Consider the following 19,772-nt stretch of genomic DNA (forward strand, 5'->3'; position numbering starts at 1 on the left):
ATGTTGAAGTAGTGTGTTAACTTATTCTGAATTATTTTAGTGTTTTACAGTATTTAACTATATAGAATCTGTATTTGGTAGACAAACTTGAACTGTGAGATCAGTAGAAGCTTGATTAAGCAACACAAGTGAAATTTTTCAATGAGATGTATGTATAACATTTATTTTAGTACAATGAAAAGATTTAGTTACAATGGGATCTGTTCAAACTGTCTGTATAATTAAAATGTATTCAATTCTAATTGAATAAACTATATCATAATAAACTTGCTAGATGTATGTAATGCACATTGTAAATGAGGAAAAAAGCTGTATTAATTGTGTTTGCCTGCTTTACTCTCACTTATTCTGCCAAGACTTCTTAAAAAAGGAGATTCGTATTGTTGAGAGTTCTGACATTAAGATAATAAAAGTGATTCATGAAATTTCTGAGATCGCTGGTATACGTAAGCAACTCTTAAGTTCTGGTTATCTGACAGATGTACTGTAAATACAATGTGCAGATAGATTGGTGCCAGCTCCGTTCAGGTGCTTCATTTGCAGCCAGGAGAGCACAATCCCCACTAGACAACTTTTGACCCCAATATCTGTGCATACAAAAGTAGAGTTATCTGCAAAACTAAATCTAAATTTTTTTTCCGTAATTTTATGATTGTGATTAACATTACACAAATTGTAACAACAATAAATACACCACCACACCCACCTCACTGTCAATACAGTGTTGTTATTCCACATCCATTGATTTGTGCCCACTTGATTGAGGCCAATCCAATAGTACATATTCCCATTTGTAGTCAGATACCCCTGCACAGATGATATATTGAGGAAAGGTAAAGATATAAATAAATTACTTAACATGACAAACACTCCTTTTGGTGGAGTTAACTGACCTGCAAACGTTCATTAGTAATGCTGGCAAGATCTCCTCCCCTTCTCTGACACTCTTTTCTGCTTTCATGCCAAGAGAGGCGGTCTTTAGACAAGAAATAACAAGAGTTCTCGAACTTCGACCAGCCCTTGTCACAATCATGACGGCACGGACACTCTGCACACAAACAGTTTACAATTTACATACTGTAAATAAAACAAACATTTTAAATGACGTGTGTCTATTGACAGTAAACTTACGGCTTTCATGAAACAATGACTGTTGGTAGATATCTTTGCATTTCATTAGGTTGCATTCCTGCAGGGCTGTGTCAGTCGGATCTGCAGTCTGACATGACTGCTTCCCAATCACTATTCATAACATAATGCAGCATAAGATTTTAAAACAAACCTAACAAAGCAGAATGCCTTTTCACTACAGTCAGCCTATAAAAATATTGATATGTTTATATTTACAGTGCATTTAAACTATACTTGTCATCAGCGTGTGCTGTCTTTGGGAAATGTGTTGTCCCGGAAATAACCCAGAGATGTGTCCAGTTACGGAACTGAACCCAAAATGTGGTGTATATTTTGGAGTAAACAAAAAATACTTACACTTTACAAACAGCACGAGGACCACAATCAGCAACAGGACGCAGACGGCAAAAAGCACCAATGAAATGATGCGGTAAACGCGAACTTTCCGTTGAGTATCTAGCGGAAAAAAACATTGAGACAAGCATTAATTTATATTTTTGACGCAACGTCACAACGCAAGATGGGCGATCACATCATCCATCACCTGCAACTGTCTGCTGCTTCGCTTCGGACAAGAGTGCGCAGTCTGTAGGCTTGCCGAAATTGCACAATTTGATGTACATGGTTTTGCCCTGTCCTTGTGTCTAAATGGACGGAAAACATACAGTAATATAAACGGCGTTGTGAACCCGACGCACTCGACCGCAGAACGAAGCTCTAAAATGCACCTCACACCTGCGCGTTCACCGCACTCGAGCCCGTTGTTGTAGTAACGTACGACGTGAACGTGAAATTCAGCTCTGTAACACAATGCAGGCTCTGTGTGTGTGCCTTTGAAAAGATTAAAGAATGACTGATGACATCCGAGGACAAAAACATACCCACTGACCTTGTTATCTTTGAAGAGACTAAATATAAAGCTCGTCAACTAAAATCACGAGCATAAAAGCATAAAATCTGTATTTTTAAACATATGTAGAAATTAGAAAATGAGATAACTCCGTTTTTAATTTTTTTCAAAAATCATGTTTTTTTTACTGTGCATATTCCAATTAATATCAATCAAACTGCAGTTGGTTTGTTTTGATTCAAGCCATAATAACTAAAAAAATACAGCTAACTAACACAAGAAAACACAAGAAAAACATGATAACATAATAAGAAACATGATTTTTGAAAATTTTCATTTTTCACAAATATCTCATTTTGGAACCAAACTCTTCAATAGTTTCTTACTGACCACTGCATCAGTACTTTTTGTTTTGGTTCCTCTTTTCGGCCTTTTTTTCCACTTGTCCTGTTTTAGACAAAAGAGGCAGCTGTATTGTCACACGTTTAGCATATCATGTGCGTTAAATGTAGATTATTTTTAAAGCAATCTTTATTTCAAACACACAATGTATTTAATTTGATATCATTATATATTCATACAGCACATACCCCCATGCTCTTTTGATATTGTCTGTTTAGAATTAAAAATTGTTAAAAAAACAGTCATTTTGAATGTTTAACCTCTTCTTCCTCCCATATTCTTTTAGTGTGTCCCTGTGAATTTAATCAGTTATTATTGATTTACAAACTCTTTGTGTTATTATATGGAAAGGATGCAATTTTTGTTCATTTATCCAATATAGAAACAATGATCCTGTTTGGGACAGCAGAAACACAGTAAAACGATTACACAGACAAATGGCAGGAAAACACTTTAAACAATACATTCCATTAATTTTTTATACCTGGTGACCCCAAACAGAAGTAATGAAATGATATTTTAATAAGGTGGTCTGAAGCTTGTAATCAAGTTGAGATTGTTTATAATTCATTATCATAATCATCTAAATAATACAGGAATCTTCAATTATGTTAAATTTCAGTGCCATTTTATGAAATATTAACAGGACCATGGAGTCTCAAAAGAGTTAAAATTTATCAGCACTTTATTAGTCTGGCATTTGCATATGTTTAGCTGATCTGTGTGTTACCTTCATTGACTGTATAGGAACGAGTTGAAGAGGGCATCCCATATATAGGCTCAGATGGTTGACTCAGAGTGGTGTATATATTCCCTTCCTCCTCCTCTGCAAAATTAGTTAGAAAAGATGCACCGCAATGAAACAGTGGTTAGATATAAACAGACCAGAAAAACAGATGGTCTTTCTTGGGGTAATATATAATGATAATAACATATCGGATTGTATTCATTTAACTATTTTCAACAATTTTGTATTGTCCTGCACAAATAATTACGTTTCTCTTGTTGAATACAGTGACATCGTTTTTCAAAAAAGTGGACTCGCAGCTCACAATAATGACAACTTATTTCTTTCTTTTCAATAAATGTTTGTATATAATTATTTACCTTTTGTCTTCCGACTCTCTTTATTCTCTTCAGCCGTGTTGATCTCCTCCAGTTCAACTTCTACTCCTTTTGGACTCTCCATGACTTTTTTCAGCAAATTCCCTTTAGTTTAGTTTTCCTGACTAATGATGTTTCACCAGGCGTGACAAAGTCTTTGATAAAGCTATATTGTCTGAACTCAACTATGATTCTGTGATGAATATAAAACAGTAATAGCTGATAGATCATTTACATTTGAATCCGCTGACCAGACACCAGTTTTTTTAATAGTGAGATCACACAATCGTTTCTTTCTCCGCAACTTCCTCATGACACCCTGGCAAGTATCCCTCACTTCTGTTTTTCACACTGTCAGAATGAATAAAAAACACTTATGCCTTTTCCTTTAGGAAATCTGTAAATCTCTGCATGTGGGGTATTGTGCAGGTGCAATTCCCAGTAGGTAAGTTCTGAAAATGTCTATTGCAATTGTTTTATTTTTTGCAAGTTATTTTAAAAGAAAAGCATCCTTGAAATATTCTCTGCTACAACAGGAATAGTACGTCTTTCAAAAAGCAGCAAATAATCCAGACATAATCTGTATTTAAAAGATTAAATACAAAGACTCCACACCGTACACACCATAATATGATCAATAAATGATAACAGGTATTTATTATATGCACAAAAGTTATTGATAATACTTTACAAAAAGGAAAAAGAAGAACAAAAACCTATTTGCATTAAATACAGGTGACTCGCTCCTGGGAGAGAAAGATGAAATGAATACTTTCTTGCTCTACTGTTTTATTTTTGTTGTACTGATGTTATTTTCTCACTTCTTCTGTTGCCTTTCTCTAAAACCGCTCAAGTCACGATGCTTGACTATTATAAATCAGTTTAGTGTAATACATTATAGTTGCCTCCAAACACTGACACACACAAACAACCCTTCAGTCCTTCAACAATGCCCTATAAGGTACAATGTATTGAGCATGGCATAATAGTGGTACATTATAAACCCCCTCCCTGTTTTCTGTCATCATCTTTCTCTCCCTCTATCCAATCCTTTCATATTCTGTCTCAGGCACCATAAACACTTTCATTACTGTATGTCATGTACAAGAACAGATCTTCCTCATGGTGTTCCTAAAAACAAAGACAAAAACATTACATTTAGATCAGAGTGGTCAATAACATAAAGGTGAGTTAAGATCATGCTGTTACGGCTATATATTGGCATTTTGTTGCAATAACATATTACTGTCAGAGACGAAGGGTGCTTGAGTTACCTCGTACACTACAGACAGGGGAGAACTGGATGGAGGAAGGGAGTTTTTCACGAAAAAAAAGAGAGCCTCTTCTGGCCTCATGGACACTCTCTGTCTGATCAGAAAGCAGAGCTGACCAACTGGAGGAAGTAGAGGGAGTGAAAAAAGACAAAATTAGTTTACTCAAATCAAAACTTAGCAATTTGTAAACGGTTTCGTTTTTTTCTCAAGAGGAATACAGGAATGGGGAAGTTTATACAGTCAAGAGTTGAGAAAGTGAGGAAACACCCTCATTTACATAAAAATGTGCTTAATTTACTGTTTTATAACAGTACACAATAGTTAGGGACTAAAGTCATGAGCTGACTTGTTTTAATAAAATGTTAGATTAACAATAAGGATGTAAATCATAAAGGATTTTCAGACTGACTTAATCTTGAAACTAACTTTTCTGAATATAGACTTCTTAACAGAGGAATAATGGGACGTATATGTAACATCATTTGTCACCTGTAAGGTCTGAAGGAACAAGGTATTTCTTTTTGTCAAGCTCAGGGGCTCGGGACCGTGCAGCTCTCTCCACAATTATCTAAAGAGAAAATAATGATTCACACAATAATTTTTTTTGTAACCAATTTTTTTTTACCAGAGTAATAAATTAGTAGCTCCTAATTAATAAAGTGTCTTATTTTTAAGAGCACTGAATCCTAGTAACAAATAATGTATGAAAACAGCTGAAATGTTATTGTTGTTTCCAACCACGAGACTGACCGGAATTTTATCTGGATGTTTTGCGCGGACTCTCTCCCCTTCCGCTCTCCTGACCTCCAGTGGAACACTTCGCTGATACTGGCTTGACATCTAAGAAACAAACACACATGTACAATAATATCAGCATTTAACAAAAAATCTGCTTTTATCTTTGATTGTGGAGCATAATGCTGTGGAATTGTTTCAACAACCATTGCAATGTCACAAGTTAACATTCATTATCATCCATAGTTCTTTTATTGATGATAGGTGAGTGAAACCAAGTACATAAAGTGTTCTCCAGCACATCCCAAAGGCTTTCAATGGGGTTTATAGGTCAGGACTCTGTCAGGAGTTAACCAATTCTTGTGTCAAAATAAACAGACTTTTTGAATGCTTTCATTGCTTGATGCAGGAAAGTATTTTGCCTCTTTTGAAGCCACACCGTGTCTACACCGGATGTGACACGACAGAAGACAATATAGAACCCATTATACATTTTTATTTTGTCCAAACTGGATGCGGTGTGACGCGACACAACAAACCCATTAATAACAAGGAACTTGTTGCGTCATGCCGCACCGCTCACATCCGGTGTAGACAGGGTGTAAGAAATGAAAAGCTTTAGTTGGGGTTAAAAGAATGCTACAGAGACATATTAATCACTGCAATGATGATCCATTCATAGACTTATTCTGAAGCATTACATACACATATTATTATATGTAAGATAAAAAATAAAATGTGAAAAGACCAGTGTTCTCATCTTGCAAAGTGGTCAAGTCCCAAATTTGGGACAAGTTTGCCCTGTACACGGCCATTATGTAATACAGACATGCCTCCCAATCCCACTTGAACACAAATGCCTGTAGTGTAAGACACTTCTGTATTATTTACTCTAACTTAGTGGTTGAGTGCAAACCTCAGAAAAGGTGTTTAATGTAGCAGATCACGTGGGTCAAAAATCACTTTAGCCAGTGGGTGTCTAATCTATTTATCATAGCCTTTTGTACTATACTCCTCACAAACATGCTATACAATATTTCCCCAATTAAAATATGACTTATATCAGTTGACTACTAAAAAACTGGTATTGCCCATTATGCACGTCTATGTTTTAGACATGCATAATCATAAATACCATGGTATACATATATTTTTGTCGTCTTTGGTTTACATTTTAGAAAGTGCTGCAATGCGAAAACATGTCCTCCTCACTAGTATCTGCTCCGGGCAATCTAAATTACCTTAACTTCCACACACTCATCTTTAACGTTTTTAATAGTAAACAATCTGCATTGTGTGGTCGTCAGAACGTTCATAATAATGTCAGATAACGGCGCCCATATCAACTAAAAACAACTGATGACGTCAGGCCGCGAGGTCACCCGCTTCTCACATGTAACGTTAACTGATCTGTTTTTCCACATAATACAAAAGTGAACATACAAAAGTGAGCAGTAAATTAAGGAGGAATGTCTAAACATACAAAAGTGAGCAGTAAATTAAGGAGGAATGTCTAAATATCTGAGCCACAAGTACATGATAAACACCACACAACGCGGCAATCGTTGACGGGACTTCATTTACTAATTTAACAGTTGTAAACAAACATAAACATACCTTAAATTCAATAACTTATTCAGGGATGGGTGGGTTTCTCCTCCTGTCTTTCCTTCTGAGATAACAATTAACGTTAGATGCCCGTATTTAAGCAGCAATAATCTCCAAAACACAATAAATGTATATTCCTAAAGCGCCTACTATGCTGAAGATGTCGACCGACCGGCCCACTTCTCCCAAACAACAACAAATAGTGTACCGCCTTATTCTGGAGATTTACCAATGAGAAATATTCAAATAGACTGACATCACCACTAACGATTTAGATGGGAAAGAAGGCGGGGATTTAATGTATTGACGGCGCTTCTATTGAGCAGAGGGCATTGTCGCTCATCTGTGGCTAGATCGCGAAAACCAATCAGAATACAGAAAAAATAGACCAATAAAGCGAGCTGTGTGTGTGTATTGTATCTGCGTTACTTGTCTGACTTGTCCTTGTATGGCTTCTGTTACAGCAACATTACGGGACAATACAGATGCAGTACTTTTATTTTAACCAGTTTTGTAGGCGTAACAGAGCCACCACGGTGGCATTACTTACATGATAACATCATAAATGTCTGGTTAACAAAGATTGGCAATAGAAATACTACTACTGCTACTAAAAGTAATAGATAGTAGTAGTAAATAAATAAATAAATACACATGTTTTTACACGTACTCAACATGAATTAATATTACAAATGTTTTATGGTTCAGACTGGTTATGTACGGAATATTCTTTCGTCCAATGAGAGAGTGCGACAGAGTTTCCGGCTTCAGTATCATCGGCCATTTTGTTTGAGGTGTTCACATTGGATCGTTCAGTTTGGAGAATTACTCGGTATGGGTTTCAGTGTCTTTCTAATATCGTCTCGAACCTAGTTTGTTTTTCTTTACAAGAAAACGGTAAAATTGTTGCTTAGTCATTTTAAACCGATTTTCTGCAAATCATGTGAGAATTATATTGTATTCTTAGGTTCACGTATACTTTTTGGACGGGCTAACGAAAGCTAACGTTACGTCGTTAGCTTTTGGCAAAATGGCGGCGAACACAGCACAACAAGCCCCGACACCGAGCTGGTAAGAATCCTAAATATAAATATAAATATGTAATTAAATAGGCCATATACATTTCCTATTGAATTTATTTAACTGTTGGATGATTGCTTTTACAAACCGCGAACAAGGTGAAAGTGGGGTTTAATGTCCATTAACGTTAGCTTTTAACGTCCGCGTATGTAACGTTACTTGTTCGTTTTTTGAAAAATAGTCATTTCTGTCCTTTTCCATGAAAAGTCGACGTTAACAACTTAACGTGTTAAACGTTTAAAGAATGTTGTACGACATCATCGTTTATATCGGGAAACATTGATTTTGCGTTTACCCTGGTTTGTATAAGGCCCCAGTAGCCATATTTACGGACTATCTGTGATCATACCGAATATGCAATTGCATACAGTGAATTTACAAGAATGTTAAAGAAAATTACTTATTTATTGGAAATGCAACCGTTTGAATCAACTAACATTTCATTAATAAATTGTGTAATCTACCATAGGTAGGTGCAAAAACTATTCACGAGTCAATACTGGCCTAATTGCATTGGGTGAAATTGGGAAGTTGATAAATACCATCATTCACTGGTCTAAACATAGCCAGTCTAGTTAAAAGACAAATCCAGAGTTTGTGTGGATGAGGAACTTTGTGGGATAACGTTACTTTATAATCCACAGGCAGTATGGTGCTAATTCTAATGGAGACAACCAGGTCCATGAGAACCCAGAATGGGAGAAAGCCAGACAGGCTCTAGCCTCTATCACTAAAAGTCAGAGTTCTACAAAGACTGCACCAGCTAATCTGACCAACCAACAGGTCAGTTTTAAAGGAGCAATGAATTAAGACATACATTTTAACATGTGCTTTTGTTATATAAGAGGGAATCGTACTCAAGCAAACATCCTGTAAGTGTCAGAACTGAAAACGCCCTTGTTACTGAAATTACAACTATTATTGACACCAGGCCCAGCGAACGCCAGGTCCTTGAATGCGATAGGTTGAACACTGCCTCCACAGAAGAATATCAAGGACTACTTCTCTAGCCCCGCCCACTGGTTCGTGCATGACGGTACTGAAGTAACACAAGTTGTGCGGAACCAGATAGAGCGAGCAAGCAATAAACATGCTGTTAAAGATCGCAAAATATTGTGCAGTCATTGTCAGGTTGTGGAAGAACACAGTCGCTGCATAACCTTCCTTCGGATTCCGACATTAGTAATGCGTGGTTGAAGTTTATTTTTAAAGTCGTTCCAGCTCACGTGGGTAAAACATTACCATGGATTCCTTTGTGAACAAGGCACAGGTTGACGCTGGATTTGCGGATTAACTAAAATTAAAAAGCAGTACTGTGCAGTCAATATTGGATACAATAGGAATGGTGCCGCAGTCTTATGTGAGTACAACATTTTTGTACTATGCGTCACTATTGCACTATAGCCCTATTCGCACGGGATTAGTATTACCAGGGGACCTCTAGTCATTTGTAATAATTGCAGAGGTTGTCTGTGATCTTAATCCCATGCAACTCGGCCATGTCTGTAATTTGAAAAGTAAAAATTCCCCCACAAATTACCTACCATATTTTGACGAACACAGAGGTCCTGTGATAATATTAGTCCTGTGCGAATCGGCATCTCTGTGATTTGACGGGCTCATTTTTCACGGTTTTATCCACCGTTTGCGAATAATGGAGGCTGTTTTGAATTTTTTGGTATTATTTTGGGTGCTGCGTCATATCCATAAGTTACCGGGAGTCTCCCGTTTGTTTATTTATCATGGAAACTCTCGTAACATTTGAGACCCGCGATCGCGGTGATCTTCTGTCCGGTTTGCGAACACGGGTCTCAAATGCTGACAGGTACGGATAGCATTAAACACCATACAACTATAGGCTATACAAACTATACGCAAAGCCTTGCCATTACATCTGGGAAATAAATCAGTAAATTTGAGTAAAATCACAGGCTTCATTTATCCCGTGCGAATGCGCCGCATGAAATACAGATGTGGGTAGGTAATTTATAAATCACACAAGGTCCCCAGATAATACTAATCCTGTGCGAATAGGGCGAATGCGTAATCTAACGTTACATCTCTAACCAAATTCACAGAAGGCTCCAACTAAATTTACTACGCAAACTGCTATCCAATCTTAGCAGTGGGCATTTACTTCCAAGTCTTCAATGCGGCACGCCCATTAAAACCGAGCGTTTGACGAGCCGGCCTCAAAACCCGGGTAGAAAATAGCCTATTACTTATTGATATTGATGTTTTTGAATGTAAAAACCACGCAAACCTCATACAACAGTATAAAACAATAAACAAGCCCAGTTCATGACACCTTTAAAATAAGAGCAGAGGCTGTAATATATGTTTCTGGCAAAAATGTGTTTAATTGCTTGAAATCCCTACTGAAAAAAAGAACATTTAAGATGTTTGGCCAGCTAAAAATCTGGCAGAAACACTGCTAAAACCAGGCTGGGAGACCAACTCAAACCAGCCAGCATTGGGGATGGCATCCCCTGTCCCTTTTTTATTGATTGATTATTGATTCTGTTCTTTTATTTCTAGGCCGGGCAGTATCAGACAACAGGTACAGACTCTTCTGCAATGCAGCAACAGCAGCAGTACTATCAACAGTGGTATCAGAACCAGCAACAGTATGCTGGTTATTCATACCCCTATAACTACTACTACCCTATGCCACCGGTAATTTAACATTCACTATCCTCTATATGCTTGCAGCATTCATTTGAATATAGTCCATAGCCATTTGAACTAGTTACAATACTAAGGCCCGGTTTCACAGACAAGGTTTAAGGCTAGTCCCAGACTAAAATGAATGTGTGACCTGTCTTAAAGGGGTGATGTGACATGGCTGAAACAAATATTATCGTTTGTTTTAGATGTAATGCAATTTGTATGCACGATTTTAGGTTAAAAAAACGCAGTATTTTCCACATACCATGCATGTTTGTATCTCCTCTTTGCACCGCCTCTCTGAAACGCACAGATTTTTTACGAAGCTCATCGCTCTGAAAAGCGAGGTGTGCTATGATTGGCCAGTTAACCAGTGCGTAGTGATTGGTTGAATACTGCAAGCGTGCGACGAAAATGTAATGCCTCTTACCATATTTGGAACATCAGTTTCCAAAGCAATTGTGCTGACCTTACTTGCGTATACATTTGGGCGGTCTTAGTCAACTCATACCATGAAGTTTTTAGATTGAATGCATGTTTTGTTCCGACACTTTAATTTTTGCAATTTTACGTGTCTAATACATGCATGGGCAACTTATAACACACCAAAGACAGAAAAACTTGTCCAGGGGCAGTCGTGGCCTAATGGTTAGAAAGTCGGACTCGTGACCAGAAGGTTGCCGGTTCGATTCCCAGGGCCGGCGGGTAACGACTGAGGTGCCCTTGAGCAAAGGCACCTTACCCCCACTTGCTCCCAGGGCGCTGCAGTGACAGCTGCCCACTGCTTCGGGTGTACGTGTGTTCACCGTTCACATTTTTACTTGCTGTGCGTGTGTTCACTACTCTCTGGATGGGTTAAATGCAGAGGTCACATTTCGGGTATGGGTCACCATATCTGACTAATAGGTCACTTTCAGAAATATCCTATTAATATCTATAAATCAGTGCCATTGTTTTGTTTCAAGATGCACACCAGTAATGTATTCTTCTAAGGCATTTTTATAAAATCGACATGAATATCTTAATTCAACTAAGGCATAGTCCTTGCTTAAACTAAGCCGTGTCTGTGAAACCGGGCCTAAAATAATATCTCTTTAAACCTACATAGAAGTGGAGAGTCTTTGTGCCTTACAATAATGTATATTATTTTTTAACAGTATGGAGGAGCGTATCCTCCCGGACATTATGGTGTTCCAGGGGCTTACCAGCCACCTACTACCACCACTGGACAGGTATGGAATTCTTTCATTGTCAAATACTGCTGGAAATGTTTGCCACACAGTATAGTCTGTGTATGTAAAGCCAAAGTCCGTTTACGGAAGTCATGCCACTCGGCGGCTATGTTTGCAACGCCTCTGGGCAGCTATTTACATAAAAGTATTCAACAGTCCTATCTCCTTGAATGGTATAAGGCAGATATTTCCAAAATTGTGGGCAAAAATTACAATTATATAGCATATTTTCTATCAATGATAAAATCTGAATGGACTAGGGATGCACCGAAATGAAAATTCTTGGCCGAAGCCTAATAAAAATGAAACACTTGACCGAACATGGCTTTTCGAAAAGTGTCATTCAACAATATAAGCTAAAAATATGAATAAATGAAAACTGTTGGATTGTTATAGGCTACACTGCAAAATGATTTAAAGAAAAAAAAACTCTGCCCACAAAAGCTGATTGTTCTCTCAGAAGGTGCACTCGTGGCCGGGATGCACAGAACACACTTTGACAAGTTTTTAGTACATGGAACTGTGCACGCGACCACTGTATGATGTCAAAGGATTTCGCCAGTGGAGGGGCTACTGTCAGACTGCCCACTCCAGTCTGAAGTAGCCTACACAAGTTACCGATCGGTAAAGCCGATTTCATTCAGAAATTTACTCTGGCGCGGCAAGTTCCGTGCTGTGTCTTTCTCTGACACTTTAAAATGCTCCACACACTGCCGAGTCCTGACACGTTTTAATAAAGCGCGCGTGTCGCTCTCTGCTTAATCATATCACATGTCATGTTCTGTAAGATTTATGTAGCCATTTCACTTATTCAGCGAACATGCTTTTTTTGCTATTTTCGGCCGAATATTTGCAGAATATTCGGTGCATCCCTAATATGGACTTCACCAGAACTTCGGTTTGCTATGCTTAAATTGTGATAAAAATCACCTTTTTTCATATTTGTTACCGCGCATTAGGGATGCCACAATACTCAATATAATATTGAACCGTTCGGTACGACCTCCACGATTCAATACGTGTAAGTGAATTGCAGTTTTCTGGTTTTGCGTTAAAATTATATCTGTGCGCTTAACACTGGCTCTGTCCGTGTTTGTCTGTATCTAATAATGAGTTGTGGCTGGAGCGGTGAAGCGAGACTGCCTGCAACACGAGAAGCAATGTGCTGTTAAGAGACGTGGGCTAGCTTTATTGTATGACCCATTGTACTAAAGTGATAATCTCCGAATTTGGCACATCAAGAATGTATTTTTACACTGCATACGAAAGCAGCACGCTCGCGTTGCTCTCACCCAGCACATGCAGGAAGAACGTCTACGGCACCATGACAAAGTCCGTTTAATGAAAATCATGCCACTCGGCGGCCTTTCGTACAGGTGTTTACGTCATAGAAAGAGCGCCTACAGGCAGCTATATAGCATTGCATTTCTTCCAATTTATTGCAATCGCAGTGGCGCACCTTGGTATATATATTATCTTTGGCCTTTCACATTCAGCGCTAGTGTTTGCAGTGTTGCGCGCACCGCACGTTTACTTCCATTACAGCAATTGCAAGTTTTGCATTACATTATTTTAAATTCTCTGATGTGCAAAACCTCTTCAAGAAGCTTATTTTACTGGCATGTTAATGAACAGTAAACCAAATACTGCTGTGAGCTGCCAGTGTAAATCTTTACATTTATTCCATACACCAGGAATTTGTACAAGTTGATTTTTGCTTAGATAATAAAATGAGTCAAGTTAAATAAAGAGAATTTAATTAAGATAGTGGTTTTTTTTTACTGTTCCTGTCACATACGTATAGAACAGTGAAAAAACACCTTAATGTGCGAAGCCATCAGAACCGAACCGAAAACCGTGGGTGAGGTTCGTATTGAACCGTGGGTGAGATTTATTGTTGCATCCATACTGCGCATGCGCACAGGCTGGCAAGCGCCTCACAAGAGCCCAACCCCAGAGAATCGTCAGTCTTTATCGATTGAATCTTTTTACTAGAAGGCGGGACTTTCTTTGCTATTTGCATTGCATTCCTCCTCCTTCATTGTAATGGCAGTGGCGCATCTTGTTAATACTATCTTTGGTAATGCCTTTACTCTCCTCTTTCTGTTCTAGCCCCCTGCCATGCCTATGATGGAAGATCAGTCCTCCAGTTATTCCTCCCAAACACAGCCCCCTCCTTCTTCAAACCCTCAGCCTCCCTCCCAAAGCCCTACATCCTCTGACCAGACCCCTCCCCCTCCTCCACCCCCTGTACCTCCCCAACCCAATGCCAACTACCCCCCACCTCCTTCCCAGACCCCCTACAGTCCTAACGGAGCCCTTCCATACAGCCCAACCGATTCAAATACCTTCCGGGGCTACAATGCAGGACAAGTTCGCCCAGCATACCAGGGTTACCAGGCTTCAGGATATCAGCCCCCCCAGCAGCAGGGTCCAGGTCAATCACCTTACGGAGGTGCCCGCAGGGTGGACGCAAATAAAAAACCTAACCTTCCCAATATGAATAATAGTGGCCAGCAGTTGTGGCAGCGCATGAAACGTATGTCCTTTGATGTACTTGAATGTTACTTTACTTGAGGAAAATCCACAGCAATCTTTTAACATACAATTTCTACTTTGTAAACCTTGTTTCCTCACCAACTGTAATTTTCTTTTTTTTAACAGAGGCTCCAGGACAGCCCCCAGGACAGACTTTGCCCAACATGACTGCCACAACCGCGGCTGGCTCTGCAGTTGCAACAGCTACCGTTTCGGCAGGAAATGCCCAAGCTCGGTGAGATTGCTGCAATTATTGTTTTACCTTTATATTAAAGCTCCCACTAATCTATATAAATGTCTGGATTGCTCATGACATCATTACACGGAAGCTACCAAGCCGCCATGTTGGTATGCCCAAACGTTCTATTGAGTTATCACTAATTATTAATGATAAAACAGTAATTTACCAGTTCCTGTTTTATATCTAAAGTCTCACAGTATATTATTTTAACACAAATGTCTTAAGCATGTAAATGGTTAATTATTTAAAGTCGGGAATTTTCCCGTCTTATTAGATGTAGATTGAGTTGCGTTCATTTTCATTACAGTAGTGTACATATCTGAACAGAAGACTAACAAAACACCTCAACATATGACGTGCTTATTCTGACATCTAAATAAAGATAAATCCAGGCTCTATATGTTCAAGTCATGAAGCTTTATTTCTAAACATTTACACATGTGCAATTACAACAGTGTGCAACACACACTCACCTTATTCATTGATTTCTATACGTCGCTATTCTGTTCAAAATAAACATAAACATTGGAAAAACATCAAAAGTAACGATTACTTAAACACACATGTGAACTAAGAACTTATCGCGAGCCTAATAAGCTGTAAAATTGGTTATTTTATGTTGTCATTTTGACTGTAAATCAATGACACTCTCTGTCAGTTGGGCATACCAAGATGGCGGCACGATCGCTTCCGGTGGCTTCACCTCCTGCCCTTGGTTTAGCGTTCTATGCGCAATTCAGTCATTTATATAGATCAGTGAAAGCACCCCTTTACATCTACAGCCTTCATTAGGGTTAAACTGACTATTTTCTGTAAATGCAGGCCTCAGGACTGGCCACAGGCCATGAAAGAGTATGTGCAGCGCTGCTTTACAGCCTGTGAATCTGAAGAGGATAAGGATCGTACGGAAAAAGTGCTGAAAGAGCTTCTGCAGTCCAGATTACAGGATGGCTCTGCTTATTCCATTGACTGGACTAGAGAACCTCTGCCAGAGTGAGTTGCATTTCAGCATCAGAATCTTGCTGTTTATACATGCAATCTGCTCATTCAAATCAGTTATCAGGTTTTTCTCTCTTCAAACACTTCAAACGCCCTAAATTAGCAATTTTTCTATTTTATTAGTCTCAAGGCCAAGCAGTCTCGCTGGGAAACAGTTGCTCAGCGTTCTCAGGACAATGCTGTCGGGCGAGGCGGAGCCACCCGAGGCAGGGTTGGGGCCAGGCTGGGTAATTATAGAAATGTGTTCTCTCAGAGAAGCCCCTCTTCCAGCTCCTCCCGCTCGTCCCAATCTTCGTCACGATCTCCCTCCCCTCACAGCAGAAACCGAGATAGGAGTCACCATAATCGCAGGTATTGCAGGTTAACAGATATGTCATACCACAATAAAAGCTCCATATGAAAAAAATGTTTTGATTGTAAACGCCCAAGAGTTCACTAAATACAATTGGGTTAATAGGAGAAAGAACAGTTATATATGACTGGTGATTGTTTTTCTCCAACAGTAACTCTGGCTCTCTGTCAGACAGCAGCATGTCAAGTGATCCACGACTCCAGCTGTCCAGACGACAACAAAAGGGTGGCCGAGGTCGAGGTAGAGGAGCCGGAGGAGACAGAGGCAGAGGAAGAGGCAAAGCAAACCGAGGGCGGAGGTGAGACGTTACCACTTTTACAACAGAATTGAATGCTCTTGGTTCAATTGAATAGCTTAAAGTGAAACTTAATTATTTTGCTTGGTAGACTTTTTCGATATAATTGTTTTTAATTACATCATACATTTTTTGAAACGTTTAGGAATATGGATGAGCCCGGCAGTGGTATTGGTAAAAAGCGCAGAAGCGGTATTGCAGGTCTAGACTTTCACGACCCAAATCTTGAAGCCAAGAAGCAGTGCCGGGCCGCACGCTTTAACACCAAACTACGTACTGAGCCCCTGGTATTAAACATTAATTCATTTGACCTCCCCAACGTAACCCAGGAGGGGCTCAGCTGGGATGACTGCCACATTGTCGGCACCAGCCAGGACATCACCAAAATTTACCTGCGCCTCACCTGTGCTCCTGACCCTTCAACTGTCAGACCTGTTCCTGTGAGTGTCTCGTGACTCAACAGATTGCATGACCTAAATATGTTTGGTGTGACTTCAGTCTGTTTGAGTGATTTTTCTCTTGTTTTCCAGGTATTGCGAAAGTCTCTGATTGCTGTAAAATCTCATTGGAAAGCCAATCACGATTATTTGTATGCATGCGAACAAATGAAATCAATACGACAGGACCTCACTGTGAGTAGAATCGGTTCATCGTTTACCTGTCTTTGTTGTCTTTGTTCTTCTCTTATGATGAATTCTTGTGCTCAGGTTCAAGGTGTGCGTACAGACTTCACAGTGGAGGTGTATGAGACGCATGCTCGTATCGCTCTTGAAAAGGTATGAAGGTTTCTTCAGTTCTTATAAAATGTGCAACCAAGTTTTTTCTTTTGGGGCAACCTCGATGCATTTTAACTGTCATTCCAGGGAGATCACGAAGAGTTCAATCAGTGCCAGACCCAACTGAAGGCGCTATATAAAGACTGCCCTTCAGAAAACGTAGGAGAATTCACAGCCTATAGACTCATCTACTACATCTTTACGAAAAACTCTGGAGGTATGTTCAGCTCAGCCTTGTGACTCTCAACCTTTTATTCATTCTCAAATACTAACGAAAACTTTCTGATGTCATCTTTTTTACTGTAGACCTGACAACTGAGCTTGTGTACCTGACGCCTGAACTTTGCGCTGATGCGTGTGTAGCCCACGCTCTTGAGCTCCGTACTGCCTGGGCGCTTGGAAACTTCCACCGGTTCTTCAAACTTTATCAGCAAGCTCCACGAATGGCCTCTTACCTCATTGACAAGTTTGTGGAACGTGAAAGGAAGCTGGCTATGAGGGCCATTCTTAAAACGTGAGTACACTTGTGTGCTTGTAAACATTTATACTGTCATAACTTCTGATATCTAAAGGTTTTTTTGCTTTTCTCTGCTGCAGGTTCAGGCCCTCTGTGCCGGTGGAGTATGTACAGTCCAGCTTGGCCTTTCCAGATTTAGATTCATGTTTAGAATTTCTAACAGGCCTTGGGGTTACATTCATGCCCTCTGACCCTAGCAATATAGATTGTAAAGTCAGCTCAGCAGCCACCTTCTAGTATTTAACACTACAGAGCTTTTAGACAGATATTAGATAAGGGACCAGATGTCTACACAATAAAGAGATGCACTCAATAAAGAGATTATATTTATAAGAATACTCTGATTTAGTTTTTTAACTCTTGTAGAGTGATGGACTTTCTGACGGATGGACAGTTAACAGATACACTGACTTAGGTACCATTTCAAGACCCACTACAGCCTACACACACAGCCCATTTAGTGTTCACCAGTCACAAGTGACCATTGTAAGAATAGGCTTTCCCTTAAGACGCAAGAAAAGCAAACACCGCAAAGATCTGTTAGGGTCAACTGAGCTGTTAAACAGAGACAGGTTCAGACAGCCGAGGTTCTCCCCACATCACAGACATGGAAACATTTTTAAGCTAACAGTGTTGTGTATTCATGTTTCTCTCCTTTCAAGCAAACAGCCACAGAGCTCAAGACCAGAAAACAGCATGATTCAAGAAGAAGGTTTAATACAAAGCCCGTTTACACCTACTGCGTGACCACAAGTACACAATGTGTGAAGACAAAGGCTTGAAGCTGCAAGGTCTCCATCCCAGAACAACCTTGGTTCATGTTTGATGGACTTTGCAAAGTTAGCTATGCTATAAGCAAGAAGAGGATGGTTTGTATGCTCTCTCTCTCTTTACCCGAGATGTCTTCAGTTAGTCAATGGAGGTGCTCTGTTAGATTTCCTGCATCCCGCCGCTATTTATTCCTCATATCCTGTCAGATTTGGACTGAGATTTAACAAGATAATCCCCTCAAGAGATTTAAATCTGCCTTAAACCATCATCATTCATGTCTCTATCCTGCACACGACACTGCATCTAAACACCCAAGCATCATTAGGATAGGCTTCCTTGTTTATTCTTTCCTCAACACCCAAGAACAGCAACTCAGTGCAGTTGGCTGCAACAAATCAGTGACTCACAACCTTTCACTCCATCCCTGCTGAAATCTGAATAGGGCCAGTTTTAAACCGTCCAGGACCACACAGAGCATGCCTCCTACACTAAGCTTGACCACCAGCACCGGAGAGCCGAGTCCCCATCACGCTGTGTCCCCGAGCACAGATCACCCTGCATCCAACATGCAGTCATGCAGCCTGACCGAGCAAAGCTAGAGCAGTTTCACAGCAAGATGGCGGTTGTCTCCAGTCCACATGGTGATCTCAACCAGTTACCTAACCCCTGTGTTGTTCCACTGGGGTTTGGAAATGCATGGGTTTGTATGGCTACATCTCCACGTGATTCAGCAGTGTCCACGTGAAGAATGAGTTGGCATGTATGGCTGGGAAGATGGACTTGATTTCTTGGATCATCACTCAGCTTTTCTGCTGAGATTGTGTGTGGAGTTCAATAGTGGAATGGCTTAATCCGGCTGTCATTTTGTGATGGGCATGATCAGCAATTTGAAGTATTAGTGACACTAAATGATACAAAATTACAAAAAGACCTTTGCACAGTAATCTAATGGATATGCTTAGTTCATTTTTTACTGTGCGGTCGTAAGGCAAAGATTTATATTGTATATTTGTACCAAAGTCTTGTAAAGAGAATCGAATGCTCCTATTAGATCTTAACATGTGTTTACACACATTGGTTTGCAGTCATCACACAAATATCACTTCAGCAAATGAGTTAGGAGCTTTTTGGCTTTTCTGATGTCAAACATTTGTTAATGTGGTTATTGAATGTCCAACCAGCATAGATCGGGCTTGGGTG

At 39.6% G+C, this 19,772-nt stretch overlaps 3 protein-coding genes across 5 annotated transcripts; 1 reads left to right on the plus strand and 2 right to left on the minus strand.

The window, feature by feature from the left end:
• Positions 1–154: 154 nt before the first annotated feature.
• si:dkey-26c10.5 (uncharacterized protein LOC563797 homolog) lies at positions 155–3,750 on the minus strand. 2 transcript variants are annotated; one of them, XM_057340919.1, is made up of 7 exons: positions 3,491–3,750; positions 3,114–3,209; positions 1,489–1,587; positions 1,132–1,242; positions 894–1,048; positions 707–807; positions 155–587 (listed from the first exon to the last, which is right to left on the minus strand). In XM_057340919.1, the coding sequence occupies exons 1-7, from the start codon at positions 3,570–3,572 to the stop codon at positions 458–460; spliced, it is 774 nt and encodes a 257-aa protein (XP_057196902.1). In that variant the 5' UTR covers positions 3,573–3,750; the 3' UTR covers positions 155–457. The 2 variants fall into 2 exon arrangements, with proteins under 2 accessions (XP_057196902.1, XP_057196903.1); XM_057340920.1 differs by lacking the exons at positions 3,114–3,209; positions 3,491–3,750 and adding an exon at positions 1,676–2,013 and having other exon boundaries at positions 167–587.
• A 363-nt stretch (positions 3,751–4,113) lies between these two features.
• Positions 4,114–7,314, minus strand: zgc:92606 (uncharacterized protein LOC100000242 homolog). Of its 2 annotated transcripts, XM_057340933.1 has the most exons (6): positions 7,255–7,314; positions 7,114–7,168; positions 5,512–5,601; positions 5,251–5,329; positions 4,762–4,880; positions 4,114–4,618 (listed from the first exon to the last, which is right to left on the minus strand). In XM_057340933.1, exons 3-6 carry the CDS (start codon positions 5,599–5,601, stop codon positions 4,553–4,555), a joined length of 354 nt encoding a protein of 117 aa, XP_057196916.1. In that variant the 5' UTR covers positions 7,114–7,168; positions 7,255–7,314; the 3' UTR covers positions 4,114–4,552. The 2 variants fall into 2 exon arrangements, with proteins under 2 accessions (XP_057196916.1, XP_057196915.1); XM_057340932.1 differs by having other exon boundaries at positions 7,114–7,309.
• A 576-nt stretch (positions 7,315–7,890) lies between these two features.
• Positions 7,891–18,107, plus strand: leng8 (leukocyte receptor cluster (LRC) member 8). The gene is made up of 15 exons (XM_057340937.1): positions 7,891–8,175; positions 8,829–8,967; positions 10,723–10,860; positions 12,009–12,083; positions 14,196–14,622; positions 14,748–14,856; positions 15,685–15,855; positions 15,985–16,212; positions 16,365–16,511; positions 16,654–16,948; positions 17,039–17,140; positions 17,216–17,284; positions 17,372–17,501; positions 17,591–17,798; positions 17,882–18,107. The coding sequence occupies exons 1-15, from the start codon at positions 8,135–8,137 to the stop codon at positions 18,036–18,038; spliced, it is 2,436 nt and encodes an 811-aa protein (XP_057196920.1). The 5' UTR covers positions 7,891–8,134; the 3' UTR covers positions 18,039–18,107.
• Positions 18,108–19,772: the final 1,665 nt, after the last annotated feature.

This window comes from Triplophysa rosa, linkage group LG8 (assembly GCF_024868665.1).
Source record: "Triplophysa rosa linkage group LG8, Trosa_1v2, whole genome shotgun sequence".
Lineage (NCBI taxonomy): Eukaryota > Metazoa > Chordata > Actinopteri > Cypriniformes > Nemacheilidae > Triplophysa > Triplophysa rosa.

Bases quoted from the DNA above. Each gene is read 5' to 3' on its own strand.
- si:dkey-26c10.5 (XM_057340919.1), bottom strand. From the start codon at position 3,572: ATGGAGAGTCCAAAAGGAGTAGAAGTTGAACTGGAGGAGATCAACACG. The intron at 1,588-3,113 runs GTAACACACAGA...TTTTTCCGCTAG, and splicing joins TTCCTATACAGTCAATGAAG to ATACTCAACGGAAAGTTCGC. The intron at 588-706 runs GTGGGTGTGGTG...TTGTATGCACAG, and splicing joins AACACTGTATTGACAGTGAG to ATATTGGGGTCAAAAGTTGT.
- zgc:92606 (XM_057340933.1), bottom strand. From the start codon at position 5,601: ATGTCAAGCCAGTATCAGCGAAGTGTTCCACTGGAGGTCAGGAGAGCG. The intron at 4,881-5,250 runs GTGACAAATGAT...TACTTCCTCCAG, and splicing joins TGTTCCTTCAGACCTTACAG to TTGGTCAGCTCTGCTTTCTG. The intron at 4,619-4,761 runs GTAACTCAAGCA...CTTTGTTTTTAG, and splicing joins CCCTGTCTGTAGTGTACGAG to GAACACCATGAGGAAGATCT.
- leng8 (XM_057340937.1), top strand. From the start codon at position 8,135: ATGGCGGCGAACACAGCACAACAAGCCCCGACACCGAGCTG. The intron at 14,857-15,684 runs GTGAGATTGCTG...CTGTAAATGCAG, and splicing joins GCAGGAAATGCCCAAGCTCG to GCCTCAGGACTGGCCACAGG. The intron at 16,949-17,038 runs GTGAGTGTCTCG...CTTGTTTTCCAG, and splicing joins CAACTGTCAGACCTGTTCCT to GTATTGCGAAAGTCTCTGAT.